The sequence below is a fragment of the Mus pahari genome, chromosome 10, assembly GCF_900095145.1.
Source record: "Mus pahari chromosome 10, PAHARI_EIJ_v1.1, whole genome shotgun sequence".
Taxonomy (NCBI): Eukaryota; Metazoa; Chordata; class Mammalia; order Rodentia; family Muridae; genus Mus; species Mus pahari.
In genome coordinates, this window is record NC_034599.1 from 100,654,893 (window position 1) to 100,674,795 (window position 19,903).

A 19,903-nucleotide genomic window follows, 5' to 3' on the forward strand; every position below is an offset into this window, starting at 1 on the left:
ACTCACTGATAAGTGGATGTTAGCCCAGAAGCTCAGAATCCTTCTTAGAAAGGGGAACAAAATACCCATGGAAGGAATTACAGAGACAAAGTTCGGAGCAAAGACTGAAGGAACGACCATCCAGAGACTGCCCCACTTAGGGATCCATCCCATAAACAACCACCAAACCCAGACACTATGGCAGATGCCAACAAGAGCTTGTTGACAGGAGACTGATATAGCTGTCTCCTGAGAGGCTCTGCCAGTGCCTGGCAAATACAGAAGTGAATGCTCACAGTCATCCATTAGACAGATCACAGGGTCCCCAATGAAGGAGGTAGAGAAAGTACCCAAGGAGTTGAAGGGGTCTGAGGCTCCATAGGAGGAATAGCAATATGAACTAACCAGTACTCCCAGAGCTCCTTGGGACTAAACCACCAACCAAAGAAAACACATGGTATAACTTGTGGCTCTAGCTGTATATGTAGCAGAAGATGGATGGCCTAGTCGGTCATCAATGGGAAGAGAGGCCCTTGGTCCTGTGAAGGTTCTATGCCCCAGTATAGGGGAATGCCAGAGCCAGGAATGGGAGTGAGTGGGTTGGGGAGCAGGGGGAGGGGAAACTAGGAAAGGGGATAACATTTTAAATGTAAATAAAGAAAATATCAAAAATCAGAAAAGACACTAAGAGTTCTATGTAGACGTAAATATACTGTGGTGCATAAAAGCACAAAGGCTGCTTTCACTTCCAGACTATAAAAAAAACTAAGGAAACCAGTTGTAGGAACTAGGTAGTAAGGCAACAAGTGATTAAATATGATGGAGTATAGGAGCTAAACCTAGGAACTCCAGAGTCTGTTAAGTAGAAGTGTGCAGAGGACTTGCCAATATACCTCCCTCCCCATTTCACTGTGGAAAGTGGTTACCCCCAAGCATCACCCTATTTTTCCCTAGTAGGCATCACATAAGGTGCCAGACAGGCCAACTTGCAGTGTCAGACTGTGTGCTCTACGATCGTGAAGGAAGAAGAAAAAAAGAAAAAACAATATTGAGTAAACTGCTATCCGGGCTGTGGGTGGTAAGTGCTTATCTGAAAAATCTCCTCTATTTGCAAAATAACTGAGACATGTCATATGTGGATCTAGTAAAAAAAAAAAAATTACAATATGATGACTAAGCTTCACCGCCAATTTGATTGAGTTTAAAATCACTGTGGAAACAGACCTGATGGTGTATCTCCAAAAAATGGGTAAAGAATTGAAAACATGCTCTAAATGTGGCACCATTCTGTGGGGTCTTGAAGTGAATAAAAAGAAGAAAGTCCACAAAGCCTTGCTCTCTGTGCTTCCTAACTGCAATGCAATCTGACCAGGTACCTAATGCTCCTGGGCCATGGCTTCCCCTCCACGATGCACCGTCTCCTTCTTTAGACTGGTATTTTATCACAGCAACAAAAAGTTAACTAACACACAAGATGCAGAGTTAAGCACTATGGAAAGACAGGCAGCCACAGCCTACATTCTCTCAAGAGGCACGGAGCCTGAGAAGTCACAGAAAGATCATCTGGTCGGCCCAGGTTGAGAAAATCCATCCTTTTCCATATAACTAACCTTCTTGGCAAATAAAAGGCTTTTACTTTATTTCATGTAATTTTATTTTACTAAAATGTGGGTTTTCTGTTATATCTGTTTAGCTTAAATACACAGATGTGTATTTTATATATTTCTTTTCTCTTTTCTTCTTTAAAATTGTTTACCATTTTTTGCTGGGCATGGTGGTGCATGCTGGGATTAAAGGCATGCACCACCACACCCGGCTAGTTGATATGTCTTGGTGTGTGTTGTTGTGGTTGCTGTTAATGTTGGTACTTTAATAACAATAGTTTCCTCTTTGAACTTTCTCTACTGTATTTCATACCCTTTGGGTTGTTGTGTTTAGTTCTATGATTTTTCTTTTCTAACTAAGTTTTTTCAAAAACCATATCTTGATCACAACATTAAATATCTACATATAATATTAAAAATATTACCTTTTTTTTTCTTTTACTGTTATTATCATGAAGGAATAATGACTTACACTTAAGAAAATTTAAAAGTGAGCACTGCACTAGAGATAATTTTCCAGCAAAGTATACTACTAAACTTGTATATTTCTAGGGGCTGGAGAAATGGCTCTGCAATAAAGAACATTTGTAGGTAGCTATTGTAGAAGATCTGTGGGTTTCGTTCCCACATAGTGGCTCACAATTATCTATTATTCCAGTTTCAAGGGATTTAATGCCTTATTCTAACTTTTAAGGATACCAGGGACATAGGCAGGCAAGTCATTTAGATATATAAGCTATTTTTAAAAATCTAATTTAAAAAGATTTAACTTGTATGTTTATGGAGTCCTGTTAGGTTACATTTACAAAGCCCCATAATAACAATCCAACTGGATCAGAGTGTGACTTCCACATGACCACAACACAACAGTTCCTCTCCTTTATATCATTTAAAGTGACCTCTAGTCATGCCAAATGGATAGACAAGGCTAATGAAGTTATTTCCCATAACATCAATTTTTTCTTATTTTTTGGATAGTTTTTTCCTTAGTTTTTGTTTGCTTGCTTCTGTATGTGTATTTGTATGCATGACATGCGTGTTCATGGGTGTGTGCAAATTTCATGCAGGTCCACTGGTATAAGTAAGTGGTTGTATGTACTGTGTGTGCATGCAGGTGAAAGCCAGAGTTGACATGAGTGCTTTTTTCAATCACTCACCATCATTTCATTTTTATTTTATGTGGATGGATATATGCTTGTGAATGTGGGTACCCACAGAGGCCAAAGTGTTGGATCTCCCTAAGGCTAGAGTTACAGGTGGTCGTGAACCTCCATATGTGGACGCTGGGAATAGAACTTGAGTTCTCTGAAAGCACAATGCATGTTCTTAATCTCTGACCTGGATCTCCAGCCCCTATCACCTTATATTTTTTAGACAGAGACCCTTACTGAATGCGGAACTCAGATATTCAGCTAAACTGGCTTGTGTGTGTCCCCAGTGCTAGGGTTATGGAAGTATGTGGCACTGGGGATCCAAGCTCAGATTCCCCTGTATGGGCAGTAGGTACTTTCACATCTGAGCTATCTTCCCAGTAACCTAACTTTGTGCTAATGCTTTAATTCTATATAATTTCTAACTTAATTTTACTGCAGAATTTTGAAAACTATATTTTCAGAATGCAAAAATATCATAATGAGATACATATATAAAAGGATAGTAGTAGAATCAGACTTCACTGGAGCATATATTTTGTCTTACTACAGATAAAGATATCTGGTCGATCTGACAGAGACACAAAGATGAACCAATAACAATTCACTCAAATGCAGATAAATACAAGTAGAAATTAAAAATGATCATGACATAAAATGTAAAATTAATATTCTGATGACCAAAAATTATGTTACTATATTAGAGCCACCTTTTGTTGAATATAAATTAGGAAATATTTTAACAATATTTAGTATGTTTAATAATGGCTTCACAAGGATTCCTAAAAATCTATTAGGACAACCATAACTGTAATTGATCACTATTTATGTGTTTTATAGGCTCACACTTACCTTCACATTTTTCAAGAATCTGAACTGTTTCTCCTATTTCTAAGACCAGACCTTGAGGGACAGATCCTCGAAAGCTGCATATCACTAGAAAAGCAAGAATAAACATATCAGTTAGTAATTTTTCAAATACTTAACAGTGAGAGTCACTGAATTAAGCATTGAATTTTCAATATAAACTCTCCATTATTTAATTATTCTTATTTAATATGTAAACCTCTTTAATATAGTCAATATATTGTGAAAGGTAATATCATTAAGTGAGTCAGAAAGTTATATACATTGTGGCACAATTATTACCCCTAAGTGGTGTGCACGTGCTCCTATTTAAAAATATTTCACATATGAAAACTCTTCCTGTTCCTCAGCATGACCTAGTTTCACATAGCCTATTTGAGCAAACATGTGTTAGTAATCCTGGTTAACAGACTGGCTAAGCAACAGACCAAGAATTCAGGCCCAGTATCAGAACAGCATCTATGGATGGAACTCAAGATCTACTATGACAGGTTAGCTACTGTACACTATTATAGACTACAAACTGGCCCAACTTCTATACCAACCCTAGTGACCTTTTTTTATGTTAGGCCAACCTCTATACACCTAAGGGATAAGCCAACCTCCAAGGAATATGGCTGAAGACTAGTACCATGCTCCAAGCACACACCTCAGAACTAGGGCACCAGACCTACCTCTTGAAAAAGAACCACTACCCACATGCTAATCAAAGCACAAGACAGGCCATCCATGAATCCAAGAACTCCATCATCAAGGCCATCTGCAGAACCTGCTAAATGGCACAACCAAACCCCCTAGACAGAGAGACTTGATAGTGTTTGCCCTGGCACAGCAAATATGTAAAGACTGGAAGAAGAAAAGTTTATTTCTTCAAATACAAGCACCAAAACCAAGAAAAAGATCACAAATAATCAGCAAAACATGAAACTGTCACCAAAGGAACAAGCAAAGCACTACTGCCTGACAAAATAAACAGACCTGGACATGTGACACACACTTACAATTTCAGCACTCAGGAGGTAGAGGTGTGATGGGCCAGACATGGATGAAGAAATTCTAAAGAGACTGTGTGTCCTTCAATCAGACTACTGAGACAATGAACCTCAAGAAACTAGAATTCCACTTTGTAACTCCTTCCATAGGTGTTTTGTTCCCCATTCTAAGAAGGATCGAAGTATCCACACTTTGGTCTAGTGTTTACTGACAGAAGCCTGTTATAGCTGTCTCTGGAGAGACTCCACCAGTGCCTGACAAATACAGAGGTGGATCCTCTCAGCCTACCACTGGATTGAGCACAGGATCCCCAATGAAGGAGCTAGAGAAGGGATTTGCAGCCCCCAGAGCTCTCAGGGACTAAGCCACCAACCAAAGAGTACACATGGTGGGACTTGTGGCTCCAGCTGCTTATGTAGCAGACGATGGCCTAGTCGGACATCAATGGGAGGAGAGGCCCTTGTTCTTGTGAAGGTTCTATGCCCCAGTGTAAGGGAATGCCAGGGCCAGGAAGTGGGAGTGGGTGGGTTGGTGAGCAGGAGGAGGGGAGATAGGGGGAGAGGGATTTTGGAGGGGAAACCAGGAAAAGGGGATAACATTTGAAATGTAAATGAAGAGAGAGAGAGAGAGAGAGAGAGAGAGAGAGAGAGAGAGAGAGAGAGGCAATGGTGTAAAAAGAAAAAAAAAGAAAAGAGAAAAAAAAGAAGAAACTAGAATACCCCAGGAATCTCACGCTGGAAAAAGAGAAAGCCTAAAGCCTGGGCCAGGTAAAATTTTCTTCAAGAAAACAGAAGACAATAATGGGAGGTTCTTATTATTGTTGCTGGGGAATTTGGAAATGGACTCAGGAGACTCAAGGACCATGTTGGAGTTTGAAAACATGGAAATAAGCTGTCTAGGTGTATGATTCTTGGTTTGGGTCCAATACAAAAGGGAAATAGAGCAGACAGACTAAATAAACATGTTGGCAGTTGTTGGGGAAAAAGAGAAAACCAGTGTGGTTCACAAAGACATTGAATCTACAGTCTCTTTTTGTTGGGCCAGTAAATTCAATATTTACATTTGTAGCCAGAATAGTCTTATATATATTATACCCTGTAACTCTGACATATGCAGTATGAAGAAAATGCTATTGGAGATTTTGCTCGACTTTTGGTTTTACATGTGCATATCTATTTCAATCAGCAGTGTATAACAGTTTCAACATCAATTTGAGAGCTTGTTTTTTTCATACTGCATTTTAGTAAACAGAACCCAAATCTTGTAGCAGAAGGCATTAAAGCAACAACAGCCCTCCCTGTCTTTACACCTCAGAATTTTCTTCATATTCCCCTATAAACGATTTCTAAAAAGGAACTAATATTTGTAATGACAAAAGCACTTCTAGACTTATTTATCTTCATTAACCTTTGTCATTTTTAAAACTGTATTTTATCTTAAGTTCATGTTATCCATTTAAACAGAACTATTGATACTGCTAAGAATCAGCTGCAGTCCACCTTTTCTTTCTTTTTGCCTAGTCTTTTTAAAAGAAATGTCCTAATGACTAGAATACACTGTCTAGTTCAACTTTGCATATCTGGGTATGAAGTATCTTAGGAAAAGAAAAGCAAATTTTCACAAAAATCCAAATTCTGTAAATCTGTCTCTTTGGTTTATACATCTTCTTTTCAATCATTCTTTCATAAGACTTGACATTTTAGTATTTTGACCTGTTAATTGGTTTGGAAATGTTGTGTGTCTTGAATTCCCATCTCACTGTATATATGATTTAAGAGAATTCAGTAAAAATTACAAGTTAACTATTCAACCAGTTTTGCAAGTTTTCACTTTGCTAAACTACTTTAAAAAAAAAACATCATTCAACTACAAACTTCATCTGGTTATGGTTGCAGGAATAAAACAATAGCTTTTTAAAATGTAAGTAACAGATGCCCAAAATAAATTCAAAATTTGGGGCTTTCTTTTTTAGTTATCCATTAACCATGTTATCAACAGCTCAGAAATCATGAGGATGCTGAGAAAGTTGACTGCTCAGTTTTCTGGCTCTGAAAATATGGATGGTTGTTATTTTTAAAATTGTCTGTTAGAACCCGAGAAAAACATAAGGCAGTCTGTGCCCCTAAATAGTTACATACTATCTTATGACATTTTAAAACTTAAGTATGAATACTGTTCTGCTCTAATGACAGTTTATGTTTAACTTAAAATAAAGATTTTTGGCCAGGTGCATGCCATTAATCCTAGCACTAGGGAGGCAGAGGCAGGTGGATCTTCGAGTTGAGGCCAGCCTTGTCTACATTGTGAATTCCAGGACAATCAGCTCTACACAGAGAAATCTTTGGGGGGGGGGGGACAAGGTTTGATTTTGTTTTTTAACATTTCAGACTTGGGCAGCAAATTACCTTAGTTAAAGCTGAAATCCATTTAAGTATGTTTGTGTTAAAATCTTTTAAAATAACTGCTTTGTTAGCAACTATCTTTAAATGATACTCTATGTATCTATATGACTTTCAGAAGCATATTGACTATATATCTGAACTTTATATTCTATAAAATGTTTACAAACTAAAATTAATGCATTCAAAATACCAGTAACAGCTGTTGCTCACCCAGGGCTTTTCAAGTCAAGTATGGCTGACAATAACAGCAGCTGCAACCAGAGCCAGCCTCAGCAATGGGCACTACAGGCCAGAGCAAGGCCCTGCTTTCCCTTGGCCCCGAGTCGGGCTAAATAGTTTAATATTATGCCCTGGGAACACAGAAATGCAAGGCAGTCCCATGCCAGTATCCTGGATAAGAAGGAGGAACAACTCATGGAGATAGAAAATTATGGAAAGCTAATGAGGAAATGCCTCCCATCCATGAAGCTGTACTAACTGATACAAACAATGGGATCTTTTCATGCTGCACTGGACTTGCTACTACCCAAGAGGAAAGCGCTTAAAATGGATAGTGATGAGCCTTAGGAAATCCTACCTACTTTCTATAAAAAGTTTCATTATGGCTGGAGAAATAGCTCCATGGTCAACAACAACACCAGTTGTGTGTGTATGTGTATATGCACATACATGTGCTTTTCCCCAACAAAAAATAGTAAAATGTTATTGTACATTTGGCATACACTTGTATACAACTTGTCTGTAATAACTAACACTGTTCTATAAATTTTTGCAAGACCAATTTTTTAAAAAAGTCTTTGTAATTCTTCTACGTATAAGAATAAATGCTCGAACCACTGAACAGATGTAAGCCATTCCAGTCAAAACAGTTGAGATGGAATCCCAAAGACCCACCCCATTAAAACCACTTCCTACTCCACCGCCCACCCCCACCCCAGCCCCAAGGCCATGCCCCACTTGTATACAGGCAGCTATCCACTACCCAAATACAGAATATTTCAGTCAGAACAGGTGCAGGCCACACCAGTAAGAAGAACAGAGACCTCCTGCTGAACCAAAGACCACATCAACTCCCAGAAGTCCAGCCCCCAACTCCAATGGAGACTCCCTGCTGGACCAGAGGCCACATAACCCACCAGAAATACAGACCACAAAGGCCAAAAGAACTCAGATGATACAGAAACCAGGGAACAAAACACCCATCCAACAACAACAAATTCAGAAATAAGCACCAAGACCTATATTCATCCCAAACACAGGTGCCTAGACACCAGTGTAAGACCATAATCAACAACAGCCAGGGCAATATAGTAACATCAGAGCCCAGCTTTCATCCTACAGAAATCCCTGGATATTTCAACACAGCTGAAACACAAGAAGATGACCTTAGAGTCGATTTTATGAAGATGATAGAAATCTTTAAATAGGAAATGAATAAATTCCTTAACGAAAGCTAAGAAAACATAAACAGGTGAAGAAAATAAATAAAATTATTCAAGACAAGGAAAATGGAAATAGAAGTAATTTAAAACACATACACACACACACACACACACACACACACACACACACAAGCCTGAGGGAGGCACAGAGATGGAAAATCTAGGTAAGCAAACGGAAAATACAGACACAGCATCACCAACAGAATACTAAAGATGGAAGAGAAATCTCAGGTGTAAAAGATACAACATAAGAAATTGATACTTTGTTTTTTTTAAAAAAATGTTAAACCTAAAAAGTTCCTGACATAAAAGATCTATGAAATCTGGGACACTGAAAAGACCAAACCTAAAAATAATAGAAATAGAAGATCTCAGCTCAAAAGCCCAGAAAATACTTTCAACAAAATCATAAATTTTCCTGACCTAAAGGATATGCCTAAAAGTACAAAAATCTTACAGAACACCAATTAAATTAAACCAGAAAAGAAAATCCCCTCTCTACATTAAAAAAAAAAAAAATCAAAGCACTAAATATATAGAACAAAGAAAAACGTTAAAAGTTGTAGGGAGAAAAAAAGCAAGCAACGTAATTTGTGGAGGAATCACCATCCCTGACTTCAAGTTATACTACAGAGCAATAGTGATAAAAACTGCATGGTATTGGTACAGAGGCAGACAGGGTGATCAATAGAATAGAACTGAAGACCCAGAAATGAAACTACAAACTTGTGAACACTTGATCTTAGACAAAGAAGCCAAAACCATATAGTGCAAAAAAGCAAGCATCTTCAACAAATGGTGCTGGTCTAACTGGAAGTTGATATGTAAAAAAAAATAAATTAAATTAAAATAGATCAATATTTGTCACCTTACACAAAGCTCAAGTCTAAGTGGATCAAGGACCTCAAAAAAAAAAAAAAAAAACGAGGTACGCTGAATCTATTAGAAGAGAAAGTGGGAAACAGCCTGGAACTCATTGGCAAGAGGGTGGGAGGGAGTTCCTAAACAGAACTCCAATGTTTCATGCTCTAAGATCAAGAACTGATAAATGAGACCTCATGAAACTTAAAAGCTTCTGTAAGGCAAAGGACATAGTCAGTAGGACAAATCAGCAACAGATTGGGGGGAAAATCTTCACTAACCCCACATCTGATAGAAGGCTAATATCCAAAATATATAAAGAACTCAAGAAGCTAACCTCCAAAAAATAAAATAAAAAATAAAAAAAAACAATAAAAAATGAGGTATAGAGCTAAACAGAGATTTCACAAGAGGAATTTCGAATGGCCAAAAAGCACTTAAATGTTCAAAGTCCAAAGGGAAATGCAAATCAAAATGATCCTGAGATTCACCTTACACCAATCAGAATGACTAAGATCAAAAACTCAGGTGGCAGCACATGCTCCAGAGGATGTGGAGGAAAAGGAACACTCCTCCATTGTTGGTGGGATTGCAAACTGACACATCCACTCTGGAAATCAGTCTGGAAGTTCCTCAAAAAATTAGAAATAGATCTACCTGAAGACCCAGCTATACCACTCTTGGACATACACACAAAAGTTGTCCCACCATGCCACAGGGGCATGTGTTCTACTATGTTCAGAGTGGCCTTATCTGTGATGGTCAGAAGCTGGAAACAACCCAATGTCCCATGACAGAAGAATGGATCCACGACAGAAGAATGGATACAGAAAATGTGGTTGATTTACACAAAGGAATACTATTCAGGTATTAAAAACAAGGACATCATGAATTGTGCAGGCAAATGGATATAACTAGAAAATATCATCCTAAATGAGGTAAATCAGACCCAAAAGGACATGTGTGGTATGTATTCACTAATAAGTGGATATTAGTCAAAAAATACAGAATACCCATACAATCCACAGGACTCAAGAAGGTTAACAAGAAGGAAGGCCCAAGTGAGGATGCTTCAAGACCAATTAGAAGGGGGAACAATGTAATCATGGGAAGCAGAGGAAGGGAGGATCCTGGGTGTGAAAGAGGGTCAGGGGGAAAAGGGGGTGAGGGAAAAGGGGAGCAAGATCAGGTATGGGGGAGACAGGAAAGAAGCCCAGAGGGCCAATGGAAATATTCAGCTGCCTGGGGTGGGGGGCAGGATGAACCTCTAGAAAGTCCCAGAAAACCTGGGATATGAGAGGTTTTCAGGACTCTGTGGGAATGACCTAGCCAAAATGCCCAACAGTGTGGAGATGGAACCTGAAGGGACCACCTCCAATAGATAGACAGGGCCCACAGTGGAGGGATGGGGTCACCAAACTTCCTTCAAAATTTCTGACTCAAAATTGTTCCTGCCTAAAAGAAATGCAGGGACAAAAATGGAGCAGAGATTGAAGGAAAGGCCATCCAGGGACTGGCCTAACTTGGGATCTATCCCATTCAATGACTGGTCCTACTTGAGACCCATGCCACAAGAAGAAGCCCATAACTGACACTGCCTGGGGAACCAGGAACCAGGGGCTGGAGCACCAAGAGACCTAGGATAGGATCAAACACAACTGGCAAAACTAGATAGATAGATAGGCAGACTGACTGACTTTTTTAAAGAATGGGATGCTCAGATCACAATACCTGTGTATATTCAATAGCCTTCTCCTCTTACAGATACCAAAAAGCACCTGAAATTCACTGCAACACTGAATTTTTAGCTAAAAGATTTCCAGGTCCCAGGATATCTTACCTGAGGAAGTGAGTTTATATCAAAGACTGTATTGATGGCCACACATCCTGCTCCTCATCACCTTCCTTATGTCCTGCCTGAGAATCTTTGAGCGTGGCTACAGGCTTATGCAATGAAACAAACCCCATCCTCAAAAAGGTATAAGAAGAAACCCCCCACTTCTGGCACATGACTTCTGATTTCCTTTCTTCACAGCCTCTGCCTTGCTGTCTGTCTCTGTTGTTGGAACCTAAATTTTCCTCAAAGCCCCTGCCGTGTTGTTACCTACCCATTTGTCCATGGCACAGTAACTCTTCTAATAAATTTCTTACAATCAGTCTCAGTGCCCCCTTGAACACATATCAGAGTTCATCACTGCACAATGATGTTAATTGTTACTGGTTGTTTTGCATATATATTACATACTGTTTCTATGATACAAAACAAGAAAACACCTTACAGAGATGGTAACTTCTGAAATAGAATTGTTAATGACACTAGCCTTCCCAGGATTTATGTTTGTGTATTCCTAATTGTATCATGACTATTCGCTTCAACAAAGGCAATTAAACAGGCCCTAAGACTCGGAACTCCAAGCAGTACCTTTTGATAACTAAAAGGTATTGAACATTGGTAAATCTACAAGCAAATACTTCCTTTTCAAATCAGGTTTATTTTTATTGGTTGTTATCACAAAGCTTTATAACTTCTGAACACTAATTCTGAAAAAGTACTTGATCATTGTAATGGTTTGTATATTCTTGGACCAGGGAGTGGCACCATCTGGAGGTGTGGCCTGGTTGGAATAGGTGTGACCTGGTTGGAGTAGGTGTGTCACTGTGGGTGTGGGCTTAAGACTCTCACCCCAGTTGCCTGGAAGTCAGTCTTCAGTAGCAGCCTTTGGATGAAGACGTAGAACTCTCAGCTCCTCCTGCACCATGCCTGCCTGGATACTGCCATGCTCCTGCCTTGATGATAATGGACTGAACCTCTGAACCTGTAAGCCAGCCCCAATTAAATGTTGTTTTTATAAGACTTGCCTTGGTCATGGTGTCTGTTCACAGCAGTAAAACCCTAACTAATACAATCATCCTGACAGTCATGTTTCATAAAGATTTATTAACGTTCTGCAGAAGTGCAACTTCTGACAAAGAAACTTAATATGTTTGCAGTATCCACAAGACAAGCAGACTAGACTTAAGGATTGCCTGACACAGTTGGTTGTTTGTTTGTTTAAATTGGCTGTAAAGGGTTTATTGGCATTGGTTTCTTTTTTTAACATCTGTAATTTATTTCCCCCAATATTAGGTCAAATCGCACTAGAGAAAACAAACCTTGTCATAGCAACATGAAAAAAAAAAAAAAAAAAAAAAAAAAAGATCAAACTACCAAATAGTTCATGCTTTCAGAGACAAGGCAGGGAGTTATCAGAATTGAAATGAAGTCACACTGGGCATAGTAACACATGCCTTTAATGCCTTTAATCTCAGTCCTTGGGAACCTAAGTACCTGAAAGAGATTTACAACTTGTTGCCAGACCACTTTACAGAAGAGAAAATGATGGGTCAATGGTGGGTGGGACAGCACCTTTACAGGTGAAATAGGGGCCTCTTCTGACACCTACACCTTGTGTCTAAACACAAAAGATAGATCTAATCTATCTTCTAATTGTTATATTAAAAATAGAAAGCTGAAGCTGGCTTGTTGGTGCAAACTGTGACTCTAAGTCTGATAACACTGACAGGAAGATTGCTGAGTTCAAGCTAGTTTAGGGAATACAGTGAAATCTTATCAAAAAGAAAAGGGACTATGCCTCAAGACCTCCATGCCAAGGTCCAGGTCGGAAACTTCTATCTCCCAGTCTCAAGATCTGGATCACAGGAATTTATTTGTTTCCTTGTAATGGCTATTCCTGGTTGTAAACTTGACTATATCTGGAATGAACCACAATCCATAACTGGAGGGCTCACCTGTGATTCAGATCTTGAGGCTGGAAGACACAAGTTTCTGACCTGGATCCTGGCATGGAGTTCTTGAAGCACAGTGGCCATGAAAAGCTTAGGCTCAGGCAAGGTAGTACACACCTTTAATTCCAGGAGACTGAGGCAAGAAGCTCTCTAAATTCAAGGTCAGCATGGAACAAAGCAAGTCCCAGATCTGGGTATGGTGGTACACACCTTTAATCTGGGCCACACTTCTGCTGGAGGCCTACATTAGGACATTGGAAGAAGCAAGATTCACTTCTTTTTGCCTGCTTGTACTTACTAGCCAGCACATCCGTTGGAACCTACTTCTACAGAAGACCAGCTGAAACAACTAGCCTCGTGGGACTGAGTAACTACTAAGTTCTTGGACTTCCCATTCACAGCTGACCACTGTTAGGTTAACTGGACTACAGACTGTGGAGAAGAATGGATACATCCACCATGCCCAGAATGATCTGCAAGAACTCAGACCTGGAATTTGACTCGCTGAAACCCTGCTTCTACCAGGAAGAAGATGACATCTACTTTGGTGGTCGAAACTCTACACCTCCAGGGGAGGACACCTGGAAGAAGTTTGAACTGTTGCTCACCCCTCGATTGTCACCTGGAAGTGCCTTGGCAGAGCACAGCCTGGAGCCAGTGAACTGGACCACGGATATGCTGCTGCCTGAGGTCGACCTATGGAATAACCCAGCGGAGGAGGAGGTTCTGGGCCTGGGAGGACTCCGCAGCTGCACTAGCAACCCAATCATCCTTCAGGACTGCACCCAGGAGAAGCCAGAGAGTGTGGTGAGTGAGAAGCTGCCAGGAGGCTATGGGTCCCTGGCCCTCGGCACAGGCACCTTGGCCACCGGAGCAGCAGCAGCAGCAGCAGCTGGCTCTGCTGGACACGCACGCAGGGAGACAGCAGGTATGGGGTGTGGGAAGGCAGCCTGGCTCACAGAGCTCTCCCATCTGGACTCGGAGTGTGTGGACCCTACTGTGGTCTTCTTCCCGGAGAATAAGCGCAAGCCTATGCCTGTACCCACCATCCCCACCAGCACCGGCGCAGCAATAAGCCTTGGTGACCACCAAGGGCTCAGCAGTTCCCTAGAGGACTTCCTGAGCAACTCAGGTTCTGTGGAGGAAGGCGGAAAGGAAATCTATGTGGCCATACTGCAGAAGACACAGTTCTCCAAGACTGTCACCAGGCTCCCCACCGCGGCGCATCGGGAGAACGCAGTGCTGAGTCCCAGATGCACGCAGTCCAGCAAGCTGATCCTCAAGCACCGTAACCTCATTCAAGAGCAACACAACTATGCCGCTCCACCGTTGCCCTACATGCAAAGGGAGGACCCGCGGCCTCAGAAGAAGCCCAGGAACCACACTTGGCTAGGGCCTCTCAAACGCATCCTCTGGCCAAAGGCTCAGAGGTTGGGATCCCGGAACAAGTTAGACTTGGAGGACATCCAGCACCCTCGCAACTACAACAAGACGGAGTGCCAACGCCGCAACCACAACAGGACGGAGCGCCAACGCCGTGACATTATGCGCTCCAGCTTCCTGAACCTCAGGGACCTTGTGCCCGAACTGGCGCGCAATGAGAAGGCTGCCAAGGTGGTCATCCTGAAAAAAGCCACCGAGTACATCCACACTCTGCAGGCTGATGAGTTCAAGCTCCTGGTGGAAAGGAAGAAACTGTATGAAAGACAACAGCAACTGCTAGAGAAAATCAAACAATCTGCTGTGTGCTAAATGTTTCTAAAATAGACAGTCACTGTTACCTTACACATGTTAACTTGAAAAAAAGCTATTGTGTTGACATTAAGAATGCTTTACCGCCGGGCGGTGGTGGCACACACCTTTAATCCCAGCACTTGGGAAGCAGAGGCAGGCAGATTTCTGAGTTCGAGGCCAGCCTGGTCTACAAAGTGAGTTCCAGGACAGCCAAAACTATACAGAGAAACCCTGTCTCAAAAAAAAAAAAAAAAAAAAAAAAGGTTTACCTTTATACTGGTCCCCTGTTAAGTTTGGATCTAAATAAGGGCAAGTCATTGATTTGAGTTCTAGAGGTACCTTGGAAAGCCCAGGCATAGGACTCTGCTAGGTGATTTCTTTCTTTCCTCTAACCTCAGTGAATGCTCCATCCTGGCCATGAATGTTCAGGACAGTTGGGAAACTTTGCAGGGTATAGAAGTCAGGTTTACTACAAGTTTCCAGAGCCACTCCTCCTTCTTACAAGAGTGACTAGATTCCAACAGATGTTACAAAAGGGGGTTGGCATTTGATGTCTATGGGGGAACATTTTTTGTTTTGTTTTGGTTTGGTTTTTGGTTTTTCCAGACAGGGTTTTCTCTGTATAGCCTTGGCTGTCCTGGAACTCACTCTGTTGACCAGGCTGGTCTCGAACTCAGAAATCCACCTGCCTCTGCCTCCCAAGTGCTGGGATTAAAGGCATGTGCCACCACGCCCGGCTATGGGGGAACATTTTTATAAATTCCACTGATTGACCCACCAAGAGATCGGTATTATACTGAAACTTCACTCCTAAGTATACCTCAATGTAATAATATATCAATGTTTGAGGAGCATGTTTTGTATACAGGTATATTTTCAATTTCCATTATGTGCTGTACTAATTCTTACCCTGTCTGTGTACTTTTGTATAATATTGATATGTAACTAAATTTGATACTTATGTTTTCATATGAAAATGAATGGTGAAAGGTCTTAATACATATTTATCATTTTTGAATTAAGAAAATTTTAGCCGGGCGTGGTGGCGTGCGCCTTTAATCCCAGCACTCAGGAGGCAGAGGCAGGCGAATTTCTGAGTTCAAGGCCAGCCTGGTCTACAAAGTGAGTTCCAGGACAGCCAGGGCTATACAGAGAAACCCTGTCTCGAAAAAAAACAAAAACAAAAACAAAAATAATAAAACAAAAAAAGAAAATTTTAAAGAAATTATGTATGTGTGTGTATGTGTGTGTGTATATATGTGTGTGTGTGTGTGTGTGTATGTATATGTTCCTTTTTCCAAGTCCATATCTTCCTGTTAGTATTTTTGTTCATGTGATGTGTAGAAATGATTAAACTCAAAGTTGTATGTTTAATTTCTACAAAATATGTGCTCTTTGAAATACCACATGTTTTTATGAAATAAAAAGAAAAAGATAAAGAAGTCGTGTAGTAGCTCTGCACATCTTTAACAGCACTTGGGAGGCAGAGGCAGGAGGATCTCTATGTGTTCCTTCTCTCAATATCATATCAGGGCTCTTCTTCCTTTCTTTTTTTCTTTCTTCCTTTCTTTTTGGGAGGGGACGAATTGATTTTGTTTGTTTGTTTTTTCAGACAGGGTTTCTCTCTGTTCCCTGGCTGTCCGGGAACTCATTCTGTAGACCCTCTGCCTCTGGCCTCTGGCCTCTGGCCTCTGCCTCTGCCTTCCAAGTGCTGGGATTAAAAGCACACACCACAATGCCTGGCTTTTTTTTTTTTATCTGTTTTGTTTCAATTTTTTCTTTATTTTTTTTCATACAACACATCCCCCTCTTCCCGACCATCTCCCTGCCCACCACCTCCACTCTCCCCCAGATCCACTGCTCCTCCATTTCCCTTCAGAAAAGAGCAGGCCTCCTAGTGATACCATAACAAGTTACAATAAGACAAGGCATAAATCCTCATATCAAGGTTGGATAAGGCAACCCAATAGGATGAATTGCTTATATTTTTCTCTCTGTCCAATAGGTCCTTTGCATATATATTACGAATTCCAGTTTTGTGTTTTGATAAGATTCTTCAGTGTATGTACAGTGGGTCTCTGTGTCTGTTTCCTGTGCCTTTTGGGGAGCTTTTTTCCTTCTGTGTGTGGGGGGTTGTCCTATTCTAATGTATTAGTTTTTGCTTTATCATATATTGTATCACATCACGTTGTTGTGGTCTAGGAGACACTCTACAAACCACACAAACATCAATCTCAGTCAGGGATGGTTTATTGAACACATACTGGTCAGGTCAGGACCACAAAAAGGATTAACCTAATTGTGGTACCAGTTTGCTCTCCGGACAGGTTTTTTATAGGCAAAATACAGGTTCAAACATTTAAAAGGCAAGCAAGGGAGCAGAAGTATGCTTTGTCTTACTAGACAGATATTATCAGCTAACCTTTAAGCTGATTGGTCCTCAGCGATGTTACAGGGGTGGTGGATGGGTGACGAACAAGGGAATTTCAGAACACTGAGATAACAGAGCATGAGTATCATAATCATACCTCTTTGGCTTATTAGTAGCATTCTTCAATGTCTACACATTGAAACACACACACATAAACCACAATGAGTTCATATGCAGGTACAGGAGGTTCTGCCTGGTTGTCAACTCTGACTCAGGTTATAACAGTTCATATTGACCTTTAACTTGATGGGTCCTATGCAAAGCTTTGTGGAAATCCCTAAGATTAACAAGCCTCAGGACATATAGAACAAAACAGGACAGAACAGGTGATCAGCATACCTTGTTCTGAATCAAGTTATTTTTCTGAGTCAATGACTGTCAAGCATTATGAACAATATGAAATAGCTAGCAAGCATGGAACAAATTGGCTACAGCTATTCAGGGTCTGGGAGGAGTCAAACCACAACAACAATATATCATATCATGTCATATCATATCATATATTATTACCCCTTTGAATTCTGTTTGTTTTCTAATGGGACAGAAAGGGGTAGATCTAAATAGGAGGGGAGGGGAGGAGGAATACAGGGAGAAAAAAAAGCTATTTTCAATAAAAGGAAAAAATTTTAATTAACTTAAAGATTTGTCTTCTAAAATATAAACAAATAAATAATGGCACCACCATGCCTGTCCACAAAACACATCTTAAAGAAGCAGAGTAAATCTAGGAAACACAGCAAAATCTTACCAAAAAGAAAAGGAAGCCCAGTGGTGGCGGCATATGCCTTTAATTCCAGCACTCAGGAGGCAGAGGCAGAGGCAGAGTGTACTGGCTAGCATTGTGTCAACTTGACACAGCTGGAGTTATCACAGAGAAAGGAGCTTTAGTTGGGGAAATGCCCCCATGAGATCCAGCTGTGGGGCATTTCCTCAATTATTGATCAAGGGGGAGAGGCCCCTTGTGGGTGGGACCATCTCTGGGCTGGTAGTCTTGGATTCTATAAGAGAGCAGGCTGAGCAAGCCAGGGGAAGCAAGCCAGTAAAGAACATCCCTCCATGGCTTCTGCATCAGCTCCTGTTTTCTGACCTGCTTGAGTTCCAGTCCTGCGTCCTTTGGTGATCAACAGCAGTATGGAAATGCAAGCCAAACCCTTTCCTCCCCAACTTGCTTCTTGGTCATGATGTTTGTGCAGGAATAGAAACCCTGACTAAGACACAGAGGCAGGCAGATCTCTGAGTTCAAGGCTAGCCTGGTCCAGAGCAAGTTCCAGGATAGCCAGGGCTCCACAGGGACCCTGTCTCGAAAAATGAAAAGCAAACAAACAACAACCAAAACAAAACAAAACAAAAAACAGAGTAAACTATAAGGACAAAATGACATCAGGAAATGAGTTAAGTGGATGAGATGAGAAATTCAACAAATATACACCAGTAAGAAAAATAAACTGTCCTGAATGAAGCAATGAAAAGCTGAAAAAACTTCATAAGAACTTCAACAGTACATTTCTCTAATGAAAAAAAGGTAAACCATTATGTATCTTTATAGAAATTTCAAAAGAAGGGAGAGACAGAGAAAGTTTTTTTAAAGAATGAGTAGAACTAGGTGTGACATGGTTTGTGCCTGTAATTCCAGCACTTGAAAAGTAAAGACAGGACAACATCTGCCCCAACACAGGAAGTAACTGAGACCAGTGGGACCCAGACACCTAGGAACTCCTCCCGACCAGTGGCACAGGTTCCTTCCAGTCTGGGCCCTGAGCAGACCTTGGGCATGAACTCTGCAGCCAGTTCCACAACACCCAGAAGAAGCTCCATTCCCAGGAGCTCTAACACTTCCAGGATCATAGGATCAGAGGTGCCCTGAGCAGGGCACCAACTCGGAAGCCAGTCCCACAACACTCAGAAGAAGTTCTCTCCCAGGGGCTCTAACACGCCCAGGATTACGGGATCACAGAATCACAGGATTCCATGAGCTTGGTCACAAAAGGATCTCAGGATCACAGGATCCCAGAATCACAGAGACAGCTGAACTCTGAGGAGTTCTGACACAACCAAGATCACAGGAAGGACAGGCCCCAGTCAGATATAGAGAGGGCAGGTAGAGATAAATAAGTCATTGGGAGGCAAGCCTAAGAACATAAGCAACAAAATCCAAGGTTACATGACATCATCAGAACCCAATTCTCCCACCAAAGCAAGTCCTGGATACCCCAACACACCAGAAAAGCAAGATTCAGATCTAAAATCACTTCTCATGATGATGATAGAGGACTTTAAGAAGGACATCATTAACCCCTTCAAGAAATACAGGAGAACACAGATAAACAGCTAGAAGCCCTTAAAGAGGAAACACAAAAATCCCTTAAAGAATTACAGGAAAACACAACCAAACAGGTGAAGGAAATGAACAAAACTATCCAGGATCTAAAAATGGAAATAGAAACAATTAAAAAAAATTACAAAGGGAGACGACCCTGGAGTTAGAAAACCTAGGAAAGACATCAGGAGTCATAGATGCAAGCATCACCAACAAAANACAAGAGATAGAAGAGAGAATCTCAGGTGCAGACAATACCATAGAAAACATTGACACAACAGTCAAAGAAAAAGCAAAAAGTAAAAAGCTCCTAATCCAAAACATCCAGGAAATCCA

The 19,903-nt window shown here is 40.9% G+C and overlaps 2 protein-coding genes across 7 annotated transcripts in view; one reads left to right on the top strand and one right to left on the bottom strand.

Moving 5' to 3' along the window:
- The window catches only part of Dock3 (dedicator of cytokinesis 3), a 299,922-nt gene that overhangs the window by 254,954 nt on the left and 25,065 nt on the right, over nucleotides 1-19,903 (bottom strand). For all 6 annotated transcript variants that reach the window (XM_029542839.1, XM_021206339.1, XM_029542840.1 and 3 more), the window contains exon 2: nucleotides 3,587-3,670. In XM_029542839.1, coding sequence (XP_029398699.1) covers nucleotides 3,587-3,670 — 84 coding nt within the window. The remainder of the gene's footprint in view (nucleotides 1-3,586; nucleotides 3,671-19,903) is intronic.
- On the top strand, nucleotides 13,542-14,837 carry LOC110327392 (protein S-Myc-like). Its single transcript, XM_021206340.1, has one exon. It carries the CDS (start codon nucleotides 13,545-13,547, stop codon nucleotides 14,835-14,837), a length of 1,293 nt encoding a protein of 430 aa, XP_021061999.1. The 5' UTR covers nucleotides 13,542-13,544.